This window comes from Peromyscus maniculatus, chromosome 7 (assembly GCF_049852395.1).
Source record: "Peromyscus maniculatus bairdii isolate BWxNUB_F1_BW_parent chromosome 7, HU_Pman_BW_mat_3.1, whole genome shotgun sequence".
NCBI lineage: Eukaryota > Metazoa > Chordata > Mammalia > Rodentia > Cricetidae > Peromyscus > Peromyscus maniculatus.
The window spans coordinates 68,375,126-68,399,713 of NC_134858.1; the positions used below are offsets into that span (position 1 = coordinate 68,375,126).

The following is a 24,588-nucleotide window of genomic DNA, read 5'->3' on the forward strand; positions in this document are numbered from 1 at the left end:
CATCTTGCTCTGGCTTTGGCATGAGCACACATGGGTGCACACACTCACATACTCATGTTGTGGCACCATACACCCACATACACCACCACACATTCACTGTGCTGGGATTGAACCAGCCTTTGCTTATGCTACACAAGTGCTTTGAGCCACTCCAGTCTATATTTGCATATTTATTTTAAGAGTATCGCTAGGAATTCAGAGGAATGCCACCATCCACCATAGTTTTTTCTTGACTACTAACTGAGCTATTTAGCTTTAAATTCTACACAATTTGCAGATTGACTGTAAACTTAATGTTGAACAGAGCACAGCTTCTACTGTCCACAGTCAGTGCTTGTAGCCATTCCAACTACCTCAGAATTGTTGGAACTGCAGAGTTCTCAGTTCCTTCTGCTTTCATGGGAAGCCCTTATTTTATTCATTGTTATGGCCACATGTCTATGGCTCTCTCTTGCCTGAAGGGGCTTCAGAACATTTTTAAAAATGAGTGTGATGTGTAATCTAAAAGCTGAGGTTCTAAGAATGTTACATGCAAAAGCACAAGATACCCGGTTTTACAGCTAACTTTTTCTTTAATTAAAAATGATTAAGAGGGGCTGGAGAAATGACTCAGCAGTTAAGAGCACTGGCTGCTCTTCCAGAGGTCCCAGTTTCAATTTCCAGCGACCACATGGTGGTTTACAACCATCTGTAATGGGATCTGATAACCCCCTTTCTGGTGTGCATGAAGACAGGTCAGTGGTTAAATCTACTACCACGCCTGCTGACCTGAGTGTGATCCCCAGGACCCACTAGGTAGAGGAGAGAAACAATTCTCAAAACCCTCTGACCTCTACATGTGCCCATCTCCTCCCACAAATAAACGAATAAATACAACTTTTAAAGTTATGTTGGATGTGATGGATACTGACTGAAATTCTGAAACTCAAGAGGCTGAGGCAGGACAGTTACCTTGAATTCATGGCTAGCTGGTGCTACCCAGTGAGACCCTGTATCAGAAAAACAAAAACTCATTCTAAAAGAAGGTCAAGAAATGGAAAGGGAAACTAATAGGGCCAGGGAAGGAAGAAGAGAAGAGAGAAGAGGAATAGAAAGGATGAACAGGATGAGAATATAGTATATACAAGTAATGAGAATGTTGTAGGGAAATCCCTTGGTGCAATTCATACATGCTAATCAAAAACTTAAATATCAGCGTATTTCCTAGACAAAAGCCTCAGGTTATTGCTACAGAATCAAAACGTAAAAATGATACCTCCCTAAAAAGTGTGGGCCAATGTCATTCATGAAAATAAGGGAGTTGGCAGGATGGCTCGGTGGGCAAAGGTACTTGCCACCAAGCCTGGTGACCTGAGTCCCATCCCTAGAACCCATATGGTGAGAGGAAGAACTATTCCTGAAAGCTGTTCTCTGATCTGACTCACGCGTTGTGGCATAGACACACACACCCATGTACACAATATAAGCAATTCACAATCAAGAAAATAAGTACAAATGTTAAGATCTTACCAAATAATGCCCAGTAATGTAGTAAACAGTGCATTGCAGCTGCGGGGGGACTTTATTCCAGGAATGCAGGTGTGAGCAGGCACTAGAAAATGCATATGTTATTTTTTAAAATATTTATTATTATTTGTGTGGGTGTTTTGGCTGCATGTGTGTCTGTGTACCACATGCATGCCCTGGGTCTACAGAGGCCAAAGCAAGGCATCATATTCCCCAGGACTGGAGTTACAGATGATTGTGAACCACCATGTGGATACTGGAAAGAGAGCCTGGGTCCTCTGGAGGAGCAGCCAGTGCTCTTAACCAATAGGCCATCTCTCTAGCCCTATTTTGTTTTTAATCATTTTAAAGCGTGTGTGTGTGTGTGTGTGTGTGTGTGTGTGTGTGTAATGTGAGTGCCAGTGCCCATGGAGTCAGTAAGAGGGTATAGTATCCTCTGAAGCAGAAGTTACAGGTGACGTGGGTGCTAGGAACTGAACTCAGATCCTCTGCAGAAGCAGTGTGTGCTCTTAACTCCTGAGCCACCCCTCCAGCCCTTTTATAATTAGCAAAGAAAGAAAACATATACTATCGAGGCATTTCCTAACTTTTAGCAGCAACAACTAGTAAAAATAGAAAATCCCTGAAATACAGTAAGGTTCATTTGCCAACACCTCCCCAACCCCCCCCCCCAACCCCCCCCCCCCCCCCCCCCGCAAAGCTCTAAACAAAAAAGTGTACTAAGAGGCAGATCATTAAAATTGTAATGAATCAAGACAGAAGCAGTAGTGCCTACCATGGGCATTGCTAGTTAATGTCATCTGGGAGGTGACATTAATCCAAGAAGGTGAGGAAATAGAATCAGCAGAATACATAGTTTTGGTAAAGAGATGGTTATCCACCATGAGATCCTAGTAAGAGAAAAGGCCATTGGAATTGACACGTGTGTCACATGATTTGATAAGATGGACAGATACAGAATAAACAGACTCAAAAGGCATTCCATACATGAACAATAAGCCCTATGAAATAGAAAGAGTGACTTCACTCATAATAATAATTAATACTTAAAAAATGAAAGATATAGAAAAAAATATGTCTTGTTGAACATCAAGCAATGTCTGAACAGATGCATAGCACACAGTGTTCCTGAACAAGAAATCAGGTAAGAAAAGGCTAGTTCTGTATTTATGTCTATGCTTATATGGTGCCCAGGTAGAAAATTCACAGGGATTATAGACAAATTAGGTAGTTACCTAACATTCCACATGAAAGGCTGTGAGTATACCACAGTGTCTATATGCAAGTGAGGGTTTTGAATCCAACCTGCCCTGTGCCTAGTACCTGTAATCCCAGCACTGAGGAGGCAGGAGGATTGCTGTGAGTTTGAGGCCTACCCGACCTACACAGTGAGCTCCAGATCATCCTGGGCTTCAGTGTAAGGTTCTGTGTCCAAAAAGCAAACCTAATCAAAACAAAAAGGTGCAAAAATCACTTGTGCAGGACTAGAACAGTAACATCAATGCTGAAAGCTAAAGAATGCCAGTGTATACTTTTGGTTTATGATAAAAGTGAAATCATAGCTCTGCATTGAAAAGCAAATTCACTTTAACACACGTTGGCTTCGTTTTTTATCCAGTTAGAAGAAAATAAAGTTTGGCACTTTATCCTCGTACCAAATACAAAAATAAATTTCAGATGGATTAACGCCTGTCGGAGATGAAATAAAAAAAAAAATCTCAGAAGAAAAATCTTTATTTGGTATAATTAGTAATTCAGTGGAAATAGAAGTTTTAACCAAGCCAGTAAGCTATGTAATACATATTTTCTGGAGTTCAAAAAACAAAAAACAAAGTCAATTACTGTTTGGCAAATAATATAATTAAAACCAACAGTGGAGGGTCTGGAGAAATGGCTCAGCTGACAAAGAGCACTTGCTCTCTTGCAGAGGACTAGAGTTTGGCTCCCAGAACCCACGCTGTGCAGCTTACAAATGCCTATAACTCCAACTCCAGGGGTTTTTACAGAGGTGCACACACGTGTACAGACACACACACACACACACACACACACACACACACACACACACACCACACCACACCACACCACACGTGCGCACATACGCATGCGGAGGAGGGGGCAGAGAAAGAGACAGAGACACAATAGGAGTATATTAGGGAAAACATTTACAAGGAGGCTGAAATGTAAGGGATTAGTGCAGTTCAGAATATATGTAGTTCTTGCAAACTAACAAGAAGGTAGATTTTATGGAAGAATAGAATTGAACAAGTAACTCACACTAATAAACACAGGAAGTTTCTCAAACTAAGCAGTAGGTGAGGAAATACACCAGCATGGTCCTTGTTCATACTTACTAGGTTGCAAAAATTCAAATGAACCACGTGTTTATTTTTGCTTTGGAAGGAGGTAGTAAGCAGGAATGTGTGACTACCAAGTGTTGAAGTATGTGGGAAAGTGGTACGGTAATGTGTGTGTGTGTGTGTGTGTGTGTGTGTGTGTGTGTGTGTGTGTGTGTGTGTGTGTGTGTGTGTGTGTGTTTCAGAAGAGTTCATTGGATCTCCTGGAGCTGGAACTACAAACAGTTGTGAACTTCTGGTTGTGGATGCTGGGAACCTAACTGCAAGATCAGCAAATGCTCTTAATGACCCCTCCTCCCATTTCTTCCCCTCCCCTCCCCTCTTTTCCCCTCTTTTTCCAGTCCTGTTTCTCTCCTAAAACAGTCTTGCTCTGTATCCCAGGCTGACCTCAAATTCACAGTAATCTTCCTGCCTCAGCCTCTCAAATGCTGGGATTACAGGTGTGCGCCCCCATACCCAACAATGACCATCTCCCCTATGAGATTGTGCATATATGCTAGCAGGTACATAAGACTTTAGAGACATCTCAGAGTTTACACTCCCATTGTTAGTGTAAGGAGCAGGACAGCAGCCCAAGGGAATAGAGACTACAAAGGAACTGCATTGGCATCTCCAACATGTGAAATGTGTTTCTATGAAAATATTCTATTTTCAGGAAAATAGAAATTAGGGAAGGATCCATATGTCCTGGCTTGTAGAAATACTGATGATATATCATCAGTTTAAAGAGGAAAAGCAAGTGACAAAGATCTGTGTACTAGGCGTCAAGCCTTGGGGAGGAGTCAAAGCCTTGGCTCATGTAAAGGTATGCAGGCTTTTGAAGAGGCAGCAGCAGGCGGCTGTTACCTCCCCTTCTTGGGTGAGGGACAGGTGACAGCGTGAGTTGAGGTGGCTAATTTCTTTAGACATGTCTTTGTCTCATTTCACAAGTTTTTCATGTACTGTTGTAAAACACTTGAAAAGGAGAAATTTCAAAGACCCACGCAAACAAGTCTGGGCTAGATTAGTGTCCCAAATCTGATGAGTTCCCTGGACACTTGTTAGAACTCCAGGGTCTGGATTGGTAGAGGACTTGCCTATATGCACGAAGCCCTGGGTTCCATCCTTAGTACTTCATAAACTGGGCATAGTGACACACTTGTGATCCCAGCAGATGGGAAGAGGCAGAAGGATCAGGAGTTCAAGGTTATCCTTGGCTACATAACAAGTTGGAGGATAGCCTGGGCACAAGGAACAAAACAGACAGCAGTGGGAAGGAATGAGATGTGTTGAGGGCTGTCAATCATGTGCAGACTGGTGGGATTCTAGAAGTGTGTGCTGTGGAAAAAGGTCGTCCAGCAAATGGTGACTTTAGGGTTGACTTTCCATAGTCTTCCTTTAGCCTGCCTGATGCCCGGTCCCGCTTCTGTGGAAGAGTGAGCTAGCTTGGTGCTGGACAGCCTGCTTTGCTACCCCACAGATGCGCGAGACCGACAAAGCTTTTGTGCTGTTGGCAATCAACCTGCCTCGAGTGCACACCACACATGGGATGTAGAGTTGTCCTAATTCTCCTCACAGGCCTCATAGCCCAGCTGCAGTGCCCCCAGGGTACCCTCCATCTCTTTTTCCCACAAGGAGAAGCACAGACAAGCTTTTGCCAGAATGGTAATATGCCAGTGTGTCTCCTGAGTGGGCTCATAAATCAGTGCAGAGTCTCTGGAGAGCGGCACATGTAATCACTGCTCGAGCCAGTGCGTCGCATGTGCAATGAACAGATGTGGCTGCATTATTCAGTCTCCTTCTTTGACTTCCCTGCTCGAATGTACTTTTAAAAATGTGGTGTTGATGAACGTACCTCCCCCGGGGAACATAATCCACCACCAACAGAATTGGCACCCAAATTTGGACACACCAAGGAGGAGTTTCAAATGCTTAGGTTAACCACTTGCCATGTTGGATTCCTGTGGAGTTCTCAGCCCAAAATGTTATGACGTATGTCTCATTTCAAAGTTTTCTTGCTGAAGATGAAATAATTGCTAATTATATCACCCGTGAAATTTACATAAATGTCAGAAGACATGGTGCTGTAGTAGAAATGTGTTTGTTTAATTCTGTTCTTTATTTCCTTCTTTTCCCCCATCATGTGAAATGTGGTATTTATACACAAAGTGCACCAAGTGTCTATGCATGGTTTGTAGAAGGGCTGTCACCATGAACATGTGCATCACCACAGCCTAGAGATGAAGCGGAGTACTGCTGGCTCCTGGGGCACTGTGTTGTCCTTCCTCCTTCCCGGAGGGGCTAGAGCCTCACAGTCAGGGCAGCGGTTCGCTGCTTTTGCTTAGTTTTCTACCGTGTGTCTCTATTCCTGACAGTATGTGGTGGTTTAAGTATGAATGGCCCCCATAGACCATAAGCATTTGAACGCTTAGGGAGTGGCATTAGGAGGTGTGGTCTTGTTGGAGGAAGTGTGTCACTGGGGGTGGGCTTTGAGGTTTCAAGTGCTCACGCCAGGCCCAGTGTCTCTCTCTTCCTGCTGCCTGTGGAGATATAAAACGCTCAACCACCTCTCTGGCACTGTATCTGCCTGCATGCAGCCATGCTTCCCGCCATGACTACAAGAGACCTCTGAACTGTAAGCCAGCTCCAATGAAATGTTTTCCTTTGTAAGTGTTGCTGTGGTCCTAGTGTCTCTTCACAGCAATAGAAACCCTAACAGAGGCACAGCAGTTCAGCTCCATGTTTATATCGTACCACATTTATGGTATTCCTGTGAAAAAGCTAGGAATGTTTCCTTCGGTGCCGAGTCCCTGGTGCTTTGCTGCCGCCCCAAGCCCAGCCTGGCCACATTCTTTATCAGGCCTGGGGTGTGGATGTGGGACTTCACCACTGCATAGCACTCTCTTAGTAAAGGAAGGCTTCATATCTGGAGGGACTTGGGCTATCTCCTACTGCGATATGTCTGTATATCTTATTTTATTTTTAGACAGGGTCCCCTGTTGCCCAGGCTGGCCCTAAACTTAACTGTGTAGCCAAGGATGATCAAGCTTCTGGTCCTCCTGCCTCTACCTCCCACGTGGTGGGATTCCAGGTGTGTGCCACCACGCTCAGTTTATGCTGGGGCTCAAATCCAGGCCTTCGTGCACTCTACCCACCAAGTGACTTCCCCAGCCTTCCTATGAATTCACGTGTACACGTCTCTTGGGGCTTCATGTGCACAGGCCCTACAGACCATGTGGCAGAGAGTTTTCTCAAAAGAGATGTTTTAACTTTGTTTCAGAAAGTTAGTGATCGAATATGTGATTCAGTGTGAACTGATTTTATTGTGAGCCTTCGCACTTCAGACACAGTGGGAAAATATTGCTTCTTTTAGTATGTCCAGCCAGAGACACAAACTTCATCTAAAGGTAAGATGAGGCCTGGGAAGGTGGCTCAGGGGGTAAAGTTCTTGCCTTGCAAGCCTGAGGACCTGAGTTCGGATCCCAAGCACCCATGTAAAAGCTGAGTAAGCAGGAGAGTGCACCCACATACACACACATGCACATATGTGTGGACACACGTATGAATGAATGAAATTGCAAGGTCAGACAGCTTCATCTGGATACACTGAACCATTTGCTCTTCTCCTCTCCTCCCTGCCCTGTTCCCTGTAGTTTCATAGGTTTTTCAAAGGGAAACAAAAGTAAATCACTAAGATAGTTTAAAATCGATGAGTCAGAGGCAGGCATCACTTTGGTTTTTTTTTTTTTTTTTTTTTTTTTTTTTTTTTTTTTTTTTTTGAGCTCTGTTCTGGAGAGCAGGTGAGCTATGAGCCGTGTGGAGCTGAGACTCTGTACATCCCAGGTCCCCCGTCTAATGCACACAGCATACTCCTCCTCTAGTATCATTTCAGATACTAGTCCAACTGATAATCATGCCTAGTGCCCACTTCCATCATGTGCTTTTGTGATAGAATTTGCTGCTTAAAACACAATTCATGCCGGGCGATGGTGGCACACGCCTTTAATCCCAGCACTCGGGGGAAACAGAAGCAGGCGGATCTCTGTGAGTTCGAGGCCAGCCTGGTCTCCAAAGCGAGTTGAGTTCCACACAGAGAAACCCTGTCTTGAAAAACAAAAAACAAACAAACAAACAAAAAACCACAATTCATTTATTGGACAATTTGAGATTTGATGTCTGACAGACTGTGTTCTGGCTACTTTGGCAAATGGTCACAGCTTAAACATTCCTCTCTCAATTCTTGAAACCAGATATGAGACCAAGCTGCCTGCATGTCTGTGGTCTGGAAAGTGCACAGCTGTACATCTCAAATAGTGGAGAGCTGAGAGCTTCTAGGGCACTAATCCTACCCAGGAGGACTGAGTTCTCATGACTAATCACTTTCCTAATATCATAGCAAAAAAGAAAAATGCAGGTTTAGTTGGTTCGTGGAGAAGGATGCTGAGACCAATTGCCTTTCAGAATAAGTTTTATTAGGGTAAAGAGTCTGGTGTCCATGGAGGCCTCATCAGGCCCTGAGGGAACAGCATTAAGAAGGATGGCACGTTGTACCAGAGGCAGCATGATGGTGTCTCGACCAGGGGTGGGGGAGTGCTCTAGGCATTATGAGAAAGAGCGTCAGGAGAAATGGCCTAAAGTAAAAGAGATAGTTACCAAATCCCTTTTATTTCAAGTTTTAAAAGTATTTATTTTTAATTTATGTGTATGCATGTTTGTGCCTGTGTCTACGTGCACAGAGTGCAGTGCCCATAGAGGCCAGGAGAAGGCATCAGAGTTACAAGTTGCAATTACGAGTGGTTGTGAGCTGGGAACCAAACACAGGTCCTCTGCAGTATGGGCTCTTAACCAGAATCTGCCAAATTCCTTTTATAACATTTCCCCATGGGCTGGGGAGCCTGCCCATAACTCAGAGGCATCGGATTGTTCACTCAGAGAAGCAGAGGTGAGAAAGAACCTTTGTTTTGTGTACAAGTCTCTGCTACATGCACAGGAGGTAGAGAACACAGGGAAAGAGAGAGAAAGGCAGCCAGGGTTGGAGGGTGTCCGAACAACAGCAAACCTCCGGCTCCATCACCACATTACCGCCGTAAGTTTTAACATAGGAGCTTTGGAGGACACACGTTTAGTCCATGAGAAACTCCTTGAGATAGTTCCAGTTTTCCATTTGTTTCTGTTGTATTAGTGAAAGAAAAGAATTGCATTCATCAGTTAGTCATTTAAAGTTAAAATAGCCACTGTCCGGCTTTCACTGTTCTTGCTAGTACGGTAGTCGAATTCTTTTGGCTCAGTGAGATAGCTGTGTGATGTGTGTGATGTAACTCTTTTCTATGAGGCAGACTTTTTTCTTTCAGGGAGCTGTATTGTCTTGGTGGGTGTACTACTACACATAAGTGGGGGTTAATTAGGACTTTGTTTTATCAAATGTCAATAATGTACTGAAGTATTTTTCCTGCATGGTTAAAAAAAATTGGCCAGGAAAAAAATAGCAAGGAAATATGGAGAAATTGACTTAATTGTAAAAGACATTGTCATTTAGAATAGTAAGTCTAAAATTGCTCTTACATTTGAACTTATTTGCATAGATTAACATCTAATCAGAGACAAGTTTGAGAAATTGGGAAATTTTTAGTGTACTAATACTTGAAGATAACTGTATAACAGTGTTTAAACTTAGTTTTTATATTTTCTTTTAAGACATTTTACATGTACTCGTGTGTGTGTGTGTGTGTGTGTGTGTGTGTGTGTGTGTGTGTGTGTGTCCGAGCACATGAGGTCAGAGGACAACTTGCCAGCGTCTACTCCCTCCTTCTGCCAGAACTCAGGTCATCAGGCTTGGTGGCAAGCACCATTACCTGCTGAACCATCTCACTATCCCCGCATCATGTACTTTTAAAGCTCACTTTATAACAGCAAAACACACCCTCCTTTGCATATCGGCTTTATTTAAATGTATGCATGCTTCTTTGTGTAATTTTGGCTTCCAAATAAGGCAACCACTGTGGGTAAAGAATAAGGTTTATTTATTTTTTGCACATGTCTCTTTGACTCATCTGCTCTTTCGCTTCAGTCTTTTTGAGTTCACTTCGCATTTCACCAAGACTTTCTCCTGGGTGGGGTGAAGCTGTAGATCGTCCACATTTTCAGGGCAAAATGTCATTCTGAATAGGAAAAAAAAAAAAAAGCTATGGTGTGACTGACGATTCAGAGGGGGCTTATTGAAATGTTTCATCTTTTATCAAATACTAGTCCAATTGTATAATGTATGTGATAGGATTTTTTTACATTAAATTCTTAGGTTTGAATACATTTTTATAACTTCCGAGAAAAATAAAACATGAGTTGGTGGAAGCAGTCCTCAGGGGGCTGTACACCAAAACCTCAGAGGCAGGCTTCCTCTGTTTTTCTAGTAACAGCTCTTCAAAAACTTGAGGATGAGGGTTGTTTCCGTCATTACATTTCCCCTACTCCTGGACAGACATCCACAGCTCCTCAACTTCCTGTTCAGGCTTAGTACCCCAGCATTCAGCTTTGCTAATTCAACCTTGCAGCTCTCCCCTTCTACCTATTGGTGCTGACACTAGCCCCTTAGAGGAAACCAAATATCTGGTAGCTTTGACCATTATTTTGCCCTAAGGGTACCATTTTATACTAACTTCAAATCTACCTATCCTATCCTTCCTTTCTATCTATCTATCTATCTATCTATCTATCTATCTATCTATCTATCTATCTACCTATCTTTCTATCTATCATCTATCTATCTATCTATCTATCTATCTATCTATCTATCTATCTATCTATCCACCTACTATCTATCCATCTACTCACCTATCCTTCTGCTCATTTATCCATTCACCCATCCTTCTATCTATTCATCTACCTCTCTATCCATTTGTTTATCATCCATCCAGCAATCTGGCCACCCCTCTACCCATCTGTCTATCTCTTATCTGTCTGTCTGTCTGTATAGCTGTCATCACAGAGAATTCTAGTTTATGGTTTATTTTTCCTTTCGATTGTACCTAAGGTAGAATCTTTAAAGACCAGGATCTCATGTAGCTCAGGCTGGCTTCAAGCTCACTATGTACCAAGGATGATCTTGAACTCTTGACCCTCCTATAGCCTCCTCCTAATTCCTGGGGTCACAAGCATGTGCCACCACATCAGTTTTTTTTGTGGTGCTGAGGATCAAACTCAGGGCTCCATGTATACAAGGCAAGCACTTTACCCACTGAACCACATCCCCAGCCCCGTCTATTCTTTTTGAGAATGCCGTTTCTCTATATTTTTACCAACCAACTCTATTACTCCTGTTTTTCTGTTCTTTCTCTTCATCTCACTACACAGCCTCACTGTGCTAGTTGTTTTAGTTTGGTTTGGTTTTGTCAACTTGACACAAACCTAGGCATATCTGGGAAGAGGGATTGTTAATGGAGAAAATGCTTCTATCAGCAAGTCTGTGGGGCATTTTCAGGATTGGTGATCAATATGTGAGGACACAGTTCACTTGGGGTGGAACCCCTGAGTAGTAGGTTGTGGGTTGTCCAGGGAAGCAGGGTGAGCAAGCCAGTAAGGAGCACTCCTCTATGGCTTCTGCTTCAGTTCCTGCCTCTAGATTTCTGCCTTGAGTTCCTGCCCTGACTTCCCTAGTTCCCTGGAAGTGTAAGATGAAATACACCCTTTCCTCCCCCAGTTGCTTGCTTTTGGTCATGGTCTTTGTCACAGTAGTGGAGACCTATCTGAGACACCTCTGCAGGCACCGAGTGAGTTCCTTAACCTACTTTTTCTTTTATTCCCTGCACTTAGAAGAGTGGTTGAGAGTGTAAGATTTTGTGTTTGTATCTTGACTCTGGTCTTGGGTTTGCCAAAGGTACTAAACATTGGTCCCATGAGACAGGCAGTATGATTTCCATTCGTTACTTCAGACCCCAGTCTTACAGAGGTGGAGTTTTTGTCTGAGGCTATATGGGTGGTGAGCTGTGGAGTAGGACTGGCCAACATAGAGTCCTCACTGCCTGTCTCCTAGGAATACCCTTGGCCCCCTCAAAGCCTGCTGCAGTCCAGTCCAGGTATCTACAGCCTGAGCCACCCGTCTTTAGTCTTCCTGGACTATGCGACTCTGGGAGCTTGGTATTTCAAGTCCACAAACTGCAACAGGAGCTTTCTAGAAATGAGGAATCTCGGGTCGCACCCAGGCCTGCTGAGATAGGACCTGCATTCTGAAAAATCTGTAGGTTCATTAAAATTGGAGAAGCCTTTGGATGGAGCACATCATTAGCAAAATTAATTTATCTTGCTTTCCTAATGATGTTCTGGAGTCTATGTTGAAAGCCATAGCTCAAGAGTTTGGGGTGTGCCCCCCCCCCAAGTGGCATGTGGTACTGCATAGACATATAGGAGTATTTGCAAATTACAAAGCCTGTAACTCCTGGGTTCCTATCCTCCTTTTATCCCTCTATGTGTGTCTTACATGTTTATATGTATGCACCTGGGGATCTGTGCGTGTAGAGATGTGTGCACATGTGGAGGACAGAGGATAACCTCAGGCATCCTTCTTCAGGCACTGTCCACCTGTACTTTTCAGACAGAGTCTCTCGTTGGTCTGGAACTTACCAAGTAGGCTAGACCGGCTGACCAAGGAGCCCAGGAAGCCCGTCTCCACTCCCTCCCCCAGCACTGAGATTACAAGTTCATGCCAACACACCCGACTTTCCCTATGTGGGTCCTTGTGCTTGTAAGGCAAGCACATCGTTGACTAGCCTATCTCCTGAGCTTCCCTCGTCCCTTTTAAGCACGCACATCTCACAACCCAGAGGAAGGAACTGATGCACCTGTTATTAATGCCCAGTGCTGCAAGTCTGCTAAATTGGTCTAGAGAAAGTCAGAGTAATGGAGCCAAGACTAATGGAGGAAGGCACCACTTAAAACAGCATACCAGCCAGAAAAGGGCAACGAATCTGACCCAAGCAAGGCAGGTCTAGGCTATGGAGACGCTCTTTAGCTATGGAGCTTCTGTGAACCCCAGGCTCCTGATTCACACTGCAGGCTACCTCTATCAGGTCCCGTGAGATTAACGCTATGATCACTCGGTCCCATGTCCTCTGTACTTTGGGGGCTCACTAAGCCTATTCCGAACTCTTCTGTTTCCTTTTCCAGTCCCATGAGGGGTGCATCGGTGCAGACAGCAGTGTGGTGTGTCCTGCCCCCTTGTAGGGCAAGGCACATAGACTGCCACAGTGGACCTGAGCAGTTATCCCCAGCTAGGAGAGTGCTGAGGGGGCGGGGCTCAGAAGGACTCTGGACCTAGAGGGCCTCTACAGTCTTGCAAGAAGAGAGAAAGGTGTGAGAAGAGGAGCAGTTTCATTTTCTCAGACGGATCATGTGGAGGTCATTTGATAGCTGTGGAGTATGCTTTCAACGGTCGCCATGACATTGCATTCCAGGGAGATAAACTCTCAGGGTGCGGTTGCCTAAGGGACTGAGGCATACATCTGCCATGGGCAGGCTCCAGGCAGTGAAAACTGAGGCTGAGAAGGCATGGGGTTCAGAGGTGAGCAGCCTACCGTTTGCTCTCCCTGCTAAGCCAGAAAGGGAACTGGACCTCCCATAAGGAAGGTGGGAGACAAGAGGTGGGTTTCTTGAACACAGAGGGCAGAGCTGGGAAAGGGCCTTCAGAAGCACAGAAGTGTCCTGCCATGGAGAATACAACGCTATAGGAAAGTGTGGTTGCCATGGCAAAGTGAGTTGAGCATCCCTCTGCTCTGCTAAGTCTGTTAGCACCACTGGACCATACTTCCTTTTCTTCTTTTCCTATTCCCATCCCAACCCCTACTTCCCCCCCCCAGGAACTTTGGGGCCAGGAGAGATAACACACCACAAAAAGTGGCATTTCTTGGGGGGAGGGGTCACATTGTTCTTTTTGTTTGTTTTTTTCGAGACAGGGTTTCTCTGTGTAGTTTTGAAGCCTGTCCTGGATCTCGCTCAGTAGACCAGGCTGGCCTCGAACTCACAGAGATCCGCCTGCCTCTGCCTCCCAGGTGCTGGGATTAAAGGTGTGCACCACCACCGCCTGGCCACATTGTTCTTATCAAGTTTCCTCAGGGTTCTCCTAGGTCTCTTCTAAGACACTGGGTCAGAAGCTCTGCATGTGGGTTCAAGAACTCGGCGTATCTAATAAGCTTCCCAGTGACTCTTTTGCACCTAAGACAGAGAAGGGGGTGGGCAGAGAGACAGAGACAGAGAGAAAGTGATAGATAGGAACAAAGAAACACCAAAAGAGAAGCAGACACACATACACTAAGACAGAGACAGAGAGAGAGACAGAGACAGAGAGAGAGAGAGAGACAGAGAGAGAGACAGAGAGAGACAGAGAGAGACAGAGAGAGAGATTTTGCAGTCTCCCAGGCCTTTCTCTGAGTCAGTAACAAAGCAGAATGTGACAGCTCTCGGTCGTCCTTTCCCAGTGACCATCTGTATGGACCCTGGGCTCATGAAGCCTCAGACTCCAGGAGTGGCTGACAGATACAGATAGGAAGGAGCTGGCCAAGCAGTCAGAAGACCTTAGTGTTCATCTTGGTTTTCCACCTTGGGCCAAAGGAAGAAGGGAGGGCCCCATGTCTTCCCTGTGCCCCATCACTGGGGTGTCATGGTACCCACTTCCTGTGCCTGATGGGAGGCTGAGTTGGGAAGCTGCTTAGAACCTGGGGTGTTGTGGTACCCACTTCCTGTGATTGATGGGAGGCTGAGTTGGGAAGCTGCTTGGAACCTGGGGTGTTGTGGTACCCACTTCCTGTGCCTGATGGGAGGCTGAGTTGGGAAGCTGCTTGGAACCTGGGGTGTTGTGGTACCCATTTCCTGTGCCTGATGGGAGGCTGAGTTGGGAAGCTGCTTGGAACCTGCAGGCACAGCGTGAGGAGATGTTAATGTCACCTTTGCTGTGTCTCTCCAGCTTTGACCCAGATGGTCTTTAGAAGGAGGCCTGAGTTGTGAGGTGTTATGCCCCATGGCATGATGGTCTGCACCGTGTTCCAGACATTGGCCCACACCGCACGGCTTTCCCACTTGAACTTGATCGCGATCAACTCGCCGATGTCTTTGTCCAGTGTGATGAGGAGGGAGTAGGTTTTATTGCTGGTAATTCTTTCGCCCCTTGAAAATATACAAAGGAAACCAGTTAACTGAGTTTAGCTGTAGCAGCCAAGTGACACTGAGGTACACTTAGGATACCGAAGTGACTTTGGGGTATTTCTGTTGCATTTCCAAAATCAGTGTTCAATAGACAATATTGGCAATAGGTACGACGGGTTAAAGAGGGTTTCCCTGACAATAAAATCGGGAAACCATATAGTATTCCATATTAATCACATCAAAAAGGGTCTGAGATAGTTTGCTGTCATGACTAGAGTTGACATCTTTTGGCTTGGTGGAGTTGGGCGATGGAGCTGGACTGTCTCTGTGGCTGACACACAGACACCCTTTACCACGCTTTTCCGCCCTTTCTTAGTATAAAAAGGGCTCTCTCAGTATAAACGGAACCATCCATTAAAGCAACACAGCCTAACAGGAGAGGAAACGCGCACATGCGTGCATGCGTGCGTGCGTGCGTGCGTGCGTGCGTGCGTGCGTGCGTGCGTGAGTGCGTGCGTGTACACACACACAGGAAAGGATTCATTGACTCGCAGCAAGATTGAAGCACTACCTGGAGGCATTGTCCCTGCCTTTGCTTACTGGTCCCCAAGACCATACGGTTCCCGTCACTGAGAGAGGCCGGTTCCATGCCCTTCCTATGATCCAGAACAATCTCTCAGGAGAAATTATTGACAATACAGAGGTAACACTGGGTCGACCCAGTGAAACAAGTTGGATGGAGAGTTCCCTGGCATGGCTCATCTCAGCTCCTTCTGCCGTGTGCTATAAAGATGGCTGGCGTGGGTATCTACCCAGTCCCTAGGCTGTGAGCATCCACCCTAAGGGCAAAACCCTCAGCATACCCTCCCAGCAGAACACTGCAATGTAAGTATTTGGTGAGTGTCTGAATCAGTGTCATGGTCAGGGACCCAAAGCTGGGGACAATCTTTCAGAAGCTAAGAGCTGTTCCTGAAAGGATACTCAGCTCATGTCACTCCCTGAGGGGATCAACAGGGAGGGCTGAGATGCCAGAAAAGGTCATGGTCATTATCTGGCTGGGAAAGCGGGGGAGTCTGAGTGAGGCATTGTGAGGCTGCTGGTGTGAGCAGGTATGTCGCGGGTGGGGTGGGGGTTGGGCTGGCACTCCCTGCTGACTGAGCTTGCACACCTGTGTGTGACAAAGGGAATGCTTCCCGTTTTGTTTCTGGGCATGTTCTCCTGAGCTCACTGGAAAGGTGTTTGGGGGTCCTTGGGAGGACCCACAACCCACCCACCCTCACAGCTTCTCCCCGACCCGGGTCTTGTCTGCATTGCACACCTGAGTGGCAATGGCCTCATCTCTTTCACAGATGGTGCTCAGGGACCTTCCCCTGAGCTGGGGGAGCCTGGGATACGGTGTGAGAGACAAGACCCGGTAGGTGTCTCACTGAGCGGCATGTCTGGGGCAGCCACAGAGGGGCGTACCCGTTGAGAAGCGCCAGTACCACAGGTGGGGCCACCCTGGGACTCACAGTGTGATGGGAATCCTCTTCATCTCTTCCTTTGCTCCCAGAAGTGACATGGTAAAAGTGGGCTCTGCTGGCTTCTCAATTTGGTTGATGAACTGGATCATGAACTGGTAATGATAAACTAGAGGTAGAGGAGGGATGAGAGGAGGAGCAGAGATTAAGTAGGACTTTTTTTCCCCCCTAAGAATGACCTTGAATTTCCTTTAAAATTTTTTTTTAAATTTATTTATATTTTATGTATGAGTACTTTGCATAGGTAGGTACCTGCATGCCAGAAGAGGACATCAGATCCTGTTTTAGATGGTTGTGAGCCACCCTGGGGTTGCTGGGTACTGAGCTCAGGACCTCTAGAAGAGCTCTTAACCGCTGAGCCATCTCTCCAGCCCTGACCTTGAACTTCTTATTCTTCTGCTTCCCCTCCCTGAGTGCTAGGATCACAGGCATGCGCCACCACACCTGGTTTATTCAATGCTGTACATGCTAGGCAAATTCTCTACCAACTACGTACATGTTTTAAATGAAGCAGGATCTTGTGTAACCCAGGATGGACTCAGACTCACAATCCTCCTGCCTCACTGTCCTCAGTATTGGGGTTATAGGCAAACATTCCCCTGTCCAACTATTTATATAGGAATTACAAATTTAAACTCCTCTACTTTTTTAAATTTTAAAAATGCAGAGGAGAAAGTTTAAATGGACAGGTACCAAAATGTTAGCAATGTTTGTCTTTCCACCCTGGGACTATGAATGCTATTAGTTTTTTTCCTTTTCCTCTCTAGGCAGCCTGAATATGACCCAGAACTCAGACTGTATTTATAATAGTAATGATGGCGGCTGGGGATATATAGCTCTGTAGGAGACCTAGCATGTGGGAGGCCTTGGGTTCCTTCCCTGGCACCACAAAAATAAACGAGATCGGATTGTCTGTCGAAAGGTATCGGAACTGGGAACTCGGGAGATGGCGCAGTCAGTGAACCTCACAAGTGTTAGGACCTGCGTTAAATCTCCACATACAAAGCCAAGTGTGGCGTACTTGCTTGTAATCCCGGCTGTTGGGAGATTGGAGGCAAGCACAGAGGGTCCCTGGAGCTTGCTAGCCAGCTGGCCTGACGACTTGGTAAAGCTCCAGGACAATAAGAGACCTTGTCTCAAAAAGATGGACTGCCCCTGAGGACTGACACCCAAGGTTGTCCTCTGACCTCAGGACTCACGGCCATTTCCCACTGTTGTTCTCCTGACCCTAATGACCACACATCCGTGTTCTAGGCAGTTCCTTGCATCCAAGTTCTGCAGGTCACGTGAGCCCACTTTCCCATGGGAGGGGGTGACTCTGGCTCTAGATCTCTCAGACTGTCTTACCAGCTATCCAGTGTGCTCTTCTGAAGGATTCTGGGAGGAAGCCTTTTCTCTTGTCTACCGTCTTAACACAGTCATACCCTGTACTTATCAGTGCTCAGAGCCTCAGGCTGGACGCCCTGACAACTTTACAAAAGGCTGGGGGTGAAAAATAAGACAAGGGCTACTTGGCCAAGGCCAAGTCTTAAACACTTGGGCGGTAGCTGTGGGAGGAAGGGCCCTGGCTTCTCATCCCAGAGGCTTTTGGGTCGGCCTTACACTATTTGGTGGTTGTCAGGGAAACCCTGTACCGAGTGGGCGGTGCTGTAAATTGAACCCAGGCGGAAAGGAAAGATCCTACCTAGGACACAGGCTGCAAGCACTAGGGTAGGAGCCCTGGAATGTGGACAAATACAAGAGGCAGGGGGCTGGCCTCCTGGGCTGCTCCAAGCAAGAGGTGGGTGTATTCCTGAGCACTTATGGAATACCCAGAGCCATGGATTTTCTATTCGGCCTTCCATTATAGGGGGTACTTGGCGCTGGTCACACGTTCGGCCCCATGGTGTTGGGGTGAATGAGCAGAACTATGGCTGTTCCACCAGGTGCCTTGCAGATATTATCTCATTTAACTCTCACAACAACCGATACCATTATTATTTCATTTTACAGAGGAATGTGCAGCACACAGAGGTTCGGCGACTTTCTGAGGCTCACACCGCTGCTGGCAGATAGCATCACAGAGATGTAAGTCCAGGCAGCCCAGTTCTGGCAGCTGAACTTCTAAATGTTGATACCCTGGGACCAATGGCTCCCATATCAATAGCTCCTGTATATCCCAAGGAAAAAAAGTTGAAATGTAAAAAGAGATTTATATTAGAAAAAAAGAGTCAAAAATAATTATTAATATTTATTAATAATTATTATATTTAATAATTATTATATTATTTTTATATTAATAGTTATTATATTATTTATTAATAATATTTATTAATAATTATTTAATAATAAATCAGAGCTGGGCATGGTGGTATATGCCTTTAATCCCAGCACTTGGGAGGCAGAGGCAGGAGGATCTCTGTGAGTATGAGGTCAGCCAGGACTACATAGACAGACCTTTTCTCAAAAATCCAAATAAATTAAATAAGTAAGTAAATAAGCAAGTAGGAACCAGGAACACCTTGATTAGTCAATACTGGTAAAATGATGACTTGTTTCTGAGATGGGATTTTGTTATGTTAGCCAGGCTAGTTTGGGATTCTTGGGCTCAAGCCTCCTGAGGAGCTGGGAAGACAAGTGCATGCTGCTGGGCCAGCTAGTAGTTACAGTCTTGGTAACTGCCGCGTCCTGAATCACAGAGGCTGAGCTTCTCATGCCATGGCCTTAATTTTTGTCACATGGTTTCTACAGTGTGGACTTTATCTTCCTTGTGATGGCATCTTCTGAAGGAGGAAACTGAGGCTTCTAGGAAGCAAAGTGCATTGCTCACCTTCTTGTGACTAAGGCCTGAAGCTGGACAGTTGACTTGGAGATCATGTGCCCAGCCATGTGATTTACTCTTAGAAGCCATGAAAAGAGATTGTTTTCAAGATCCAGAGAGATGGCTGGAGATATGTATGACTCAGCGGTTAAGAGCATGTACTGCTCTTGCAGAGGACCCAGGTTTGAGTGTGAGCACTCACAACGGCTTACAAGGGATCCTGCACCCTCTTCTGACCTCTGTGAGCACCTGCACTCATAAGCACATACCCCCCAACACACACGTAATTTAAAAATAAAATAAATATGTTAAAGATATTTTCCCAAGTAATTTCAACTTGATGAAAGAAATGAAAAGGAAAACAACAACAAAAGTTCTAACCACAGTACATGGAATTGTCCATGGCATATGAGGGCAAACTCTATACAAACGGAGGCATGGAAGTCCACACATTCCCAGAAGCCACAGGAGTCTGCATATTGCCAGAACTTTTAACCACTTCTCCTAGAGAAGAAGTCAGGGTTGGTGTTTTTCTCTAAGATCCACACCTCCTCCAGTGAGTGTTTTAATTATTCTCTTATTGGGAAAGGAGCTTTTCCAAATGTTTAAAAAGCAATCAAGAGCAGAAGCAGCTGTGGTGCCCTGGTCTTAAAGGAGCTGGCACTTAGGCCATCTCTCCAGAGACCTGCCATTCTCAGCCATGTCTGGTGGGCTTCAGTACGCATATCCTGGCTCTCTGAGCTCAATCTTAGAGGAGAGAATCTTGTCATTTCTGCAATGGCCACAGTGAGGACAAAACTCATTAGACACCCATGGAGTACATAGTGGGATCTTGGTTAAAGAGCAATAAACAGACACATTGCATTAAAGGCCCCCCCACCACACTGTAATGAGGAATAATAATCAAGTACCTTTGCTACGGCACATCAAGCTACACATTAATATACTAAATGTTTTACCTACCTATCCCCTCGTTCCTTGGTTCTCTTTTTCAATTTTGGTTTTCTGAGAGGGTCTCAAGTAGCCCAAGCTGGTTTGCACTTGTTTTGTGACAGAGGCTGGCCATGAGCTGCTTGCTGCTCCTCCGGCCTCTACCTTCCAAGTACAGAAGGTGTGTACCACCACATCAAGTTTATGCAGTGCAGGGGATTGAACCCAGAGTTTCATGCATGCTAGGCAAGCTCTCTACCAACTCAGCCACATCCTCACCCCTCATTTTTTGGTTCTCTTAGTGAAATTAAATAATGGCAACATGCTGGCTTTCTTTGCTGTGGGTACCCCTGGGGTCCCATCCACTCTCTGCCCTTCTCTGCCTACCTCTGAATCTGGGATGTGACTTTGGCTGTATCGGCATGCTGTCTTGCCAGTTGGCTTTTGGGCAGGTTTGGGCCCTGGGGAGGTGCCAAGGGGAGAAGCCAGGGACCTGCCTCTGATCCTGTGTGCCTTGGAGCTGACTCTGCGGCAGCTGCACCTCCACCATCAGCATCAGCCTCTCCTCCCAGCTCTTTCAGGATCTCCCAGGGTCTGTTCTTTCCTCTGCTCACCCCCTTCTGATGTCAAGTTCAGGGGTTGCCACAGTCCTTGCCAATTTCCTTTCATTCCCTCACCTCTACAGAGAGTTCTACTTGCCTTCTTCCACAGACCCAGGCCAGACAGTGGGGTCCTGTTTCTCAGCTGAACCCTACACTGATGGGTTCTGATGATCCTGATGCATTTCAGACACGGGCACCAGGGATTAGAGATCTACAGTTATCTAGATATCGAAAAGTGGGACAGGACAGGCAGTGGTGGCGCACGCCTTTAATCCCAGCACTTGGGAGGCAGAGGCAGGCGGATCTCTGCGAGTTGGAGGCCAGCCTGGGCTACAGAGTGAGTTCCAGGAAAGGCACCAAAACTACACAGAGAAACCCTGTCTCTAAAAACCAAAATAAATAAATAAATAAATAAATAAATGGAGAAAAGTGGGACAGAACTCCAAACCTGCTTGCGACCCTTCTCATGTCACCTAAAGTTGGTGTCCTACAAGTGGTGTGTGCCCTTTGAAATCAATGGCAAATGCTTGACCCTGAAGTAACCCAGGGCAAAGGGTTTGTGCCACCCGGTAGCATCCATCATGGACCGAACCTACAGCAGAGGCCTCCTTCCTGTCTCCTGAAGGTCCAGCCATGACCAGGGAGGGGAGAGTTTCTTGTCCCTAAATTGGATATGTGCTTTTTCTCGCCTCTTTTCCTAAGTGCTCTGTGGGAGGAGACAGATTTCCACATCCCAGAGGCTGCAGTTTGGGGATCCTGGGGGCAGTGCTGTTAGGGCTGATCATCAAGGCCCCTGGAGCTCACACAGCCTACGAGGGAGGGCTGCCTTGACACCAGGAGGGAAGAAGGCATGCAAAGGCAGAGAGCCAGGTGTGGTGGCACACAGCTGGAATTCCAGGACTCGGAAAGACGAGGCACGAGGGCCACCACAAGTTTGAGGCCAGCTCGGGCTACATAGTGAGGTCCTATCTTAAAAATCCAAAACAGCTAAGTTAAAATAAGACAATGAAATGATAACAAAAGGCGTGTGTGAAATGAGGCTGAGTGAGCCGTTCCCCGGGGTGCTCACAGCAGACCTGGCTGAGGGGCCCCATCTCCTCCATGATGTTGGGGTCACCCATATTCAGAGAGTGTTCCTGCAGACCCCGCATCTGCAGTGGGACTCTGCACTGTCACTGTAGCCACCTTTTTGGGGAAATCTTGAAGAAAAATGAATTCAACATGAAAAAAGCCTTTTAGGTGTGGATATGGCTCAGCAGGGAGAAGGCCCATCTGGCATGTGCAAGACTCTGGGTCCAGTCCCTGACCCAAACCTGATTACTGGTTCTTAGTTGAACGTGTGTGAGCATTTTTCTTAGATGCTCATAGAATCACGAAGATGAAGGGAAGCATGACTGCTTTGCTTGCTGACCTTATGATGTGTTTAATTGGGTTGCTAATAAATGATTTGGCCAAAAAAAAAAAAATCACCCTGTGACTTCAAAGAGTCCAGATAAGCCTGTGTTCTGACACAGAAACAATTTCACATCTTGTAGATAAAAGGCCTGAAGGAGTCTGCTGACCTGGAATGATGAGGTGACTCCTTCCAGAGCAGAAACCTGGGGTGAGTCCACACCATGGAAAATGCTGGATTCTCATTCATTGTGGACTCTATGAGTGCTATTTATTAAAACAAACAAACCCCAAATTTTTCTCCTCGCAGTGGCCATGGTGAACACAAGCTGTAGAATTTGTGAAAAGAAATGTTTTGTTTCCTCTCTTTTTTCCCTCTGTGAACTGTTACTGGGTCTGGAGGTCTTAGGCTCCCTCGGCAAGCATCACAAAAGGCTTTGCTCCCCTGGGTGTGGGTTTTACCTCACTGAGATGAAGGAATGAGCTCTCTGGTGCTTTCCTGAAGTGCCAGGACTCTCCCCATACTTCAGGGAAGCTGAAGGTCACAGGACTAAGGGCCCAAGGATGATGTGGTTCTGAGTGCTGAGGCAGGGGACAGCCCAGAGCAGGGCCAGGGAAGGGAGATGGGGAGAGGGACTTTGTAAGTACGTGTATGTGTTTACTCTAGCAGGTATATCTGGCTTCACTTAGGGTCCCATTGCCTGATGCCCAGATGCCATAAGACTGGCTACCTACCCCTTCTGTGGGGAGCTTTTTAGTGTGTTGTTGACTGCCTGAGAATGGAGATAGGGAAATACATAAGAATGCTTGTGTGTCTGTGTATACATTTGTATATGGTGCATCGGATTATATGTATATATGTATGTATGTCCTTGTGTATCTGCATGGATCTATTCACATGCATGTGTATACATGTATCTGAATGTATGTAAGTAAATGTGTGTATGCATGTGTATATGTGTGCATATGCATGTATGCACTTGTATATATGTATGTATATGGTATATTTGTGTGTGCTTGTATATGCATGTGTATGAATGTCTCTCTGCATCTGTGTACATGTGTATATTTGTATGTATATGTATATTTGTGTGTATATATATGTAAATGTATGCATGGCTGTATTCATGTGTAAATGCATGTACATGCATATTCATACATGTATATATGTGCATATGTATACATGTGTATGTAAATGTGTCTATGCATGTATATAAGTTTATTCATGTGTATGTGTGTATATATATGTGTAGGTATGTATAAGCATGTATGTGTGTTTATGTGTATATGCTTGTGAATAAGTATGTATATACGTGTGTGTGTGTGTGTGCCTGTGTGTGTGTTTGTGTGTGTGTGTGCACACACACAGAATATAATGCTGGTTGGCCTCCTGTTTTCAGTCCCTTGTGCTGTGGGTCTTCATTGTGTGGTAGTGACAGTGGTCCACATCTGGAAGGCAAGGGCCAGAGTTTGGTTCCCTTTGCCACCAACACCCTGTGCCCTCTGTAACTCGACTGCCTGCCCTGCCTTTGAGATGGAACACTCTCACAGCACCTGGAGGTGACGGGTGTCCTTGCCTTCTAGAAGGTGCCAATCCATGTCCCTTTTGCTCGCTCTCTGCGGGACTGGCCAGGCAGGTGAGGTCTGACAGGAAGACTCATTTTAGTGGCTCATCTCCACACTTGGTGACACTCCTTACACTGTGGCTAAAACATCAACATTCCTGGTGGTTATCTCAAGTTTCTCACTGTTTCTTCTGGAACTCTCCCTGGAATACAGTGAAACCTCCCAAAGAATTAGCTGAGAAAAGCCAAAGAGAGACAGATCCCTCGAATGGCAGTTTGTCTGGTCACCTAGAGGAGGTCCCGGGGAATGGAGAGGCAGGGAGGAGGCCTTTAGTGGAATACGTCAGGACTGTGAGGTCACTCTGGGTCTGGGCCAGACACTTTCGAGACTACTAGAGGTGAGAGGAGGGAGAACTAGCCAGGCTAGCTACAACTAAATATGGTGCTTACCACTCAAGTCCTGTGACCTCTCAGACCCTGAAGTGCCTACAGGAACTCTGAACGCAACACATCCCTACCTTACAGCATTCCCAGCCTGTCTCTGTCTCCCCTCCCCGCTTTCTGTTACTCCCGTAATAAGCACAGCATGCTGCCAGGCAGAGTACCTCCAGCTCGCCCTCCACCCGGCTACCTCATCTGAGTGTTCAGAGGGTGACACCAACCCAGCCCATAGCTAAGCAGGACTCAATACAGATTCCTTCCTACCCTTTAAAAACAGCCTCCCGACTGGAAACATTTCCTCCCCACTGCCTGAGGGCAGGAGCGGCTGATGAATTGCCTGGATCCACTGGGTGGCCATTTCCTGATTGT

The 24,588-nt window shown here is 46.0% G+C and overlaps 1 protein-coding gene across 1 annotated transcript in view; it reads right to left on the reverse strand.

The window, feature by feature from the left end:
• Window positions 1–9,839: 9,839 nt before the first annotated feature.
• Lipc (lipase C, hepatic type) overlaps window positions 9,840–24,588 on the reverse strand; it is a 133,534-nt gene continuing 118,785 nt past the window's right edge. The window contains 4 exon segments of the mRNA XM_015997939.3: window positions 9,840–9,912; window positions 9,915–10,000; window positions 14,772–14,990; window positions 16,481–16,598. Coding sequence (XP_015853425.2) covers window positions 9,863–9,912; window positions 9,915–10,000; window positions 14,772–14,990; window positions 16,481–16,598 — 473 coding nt within the window. The 3' untranslated portion in view covers window positions 9,840–9,862.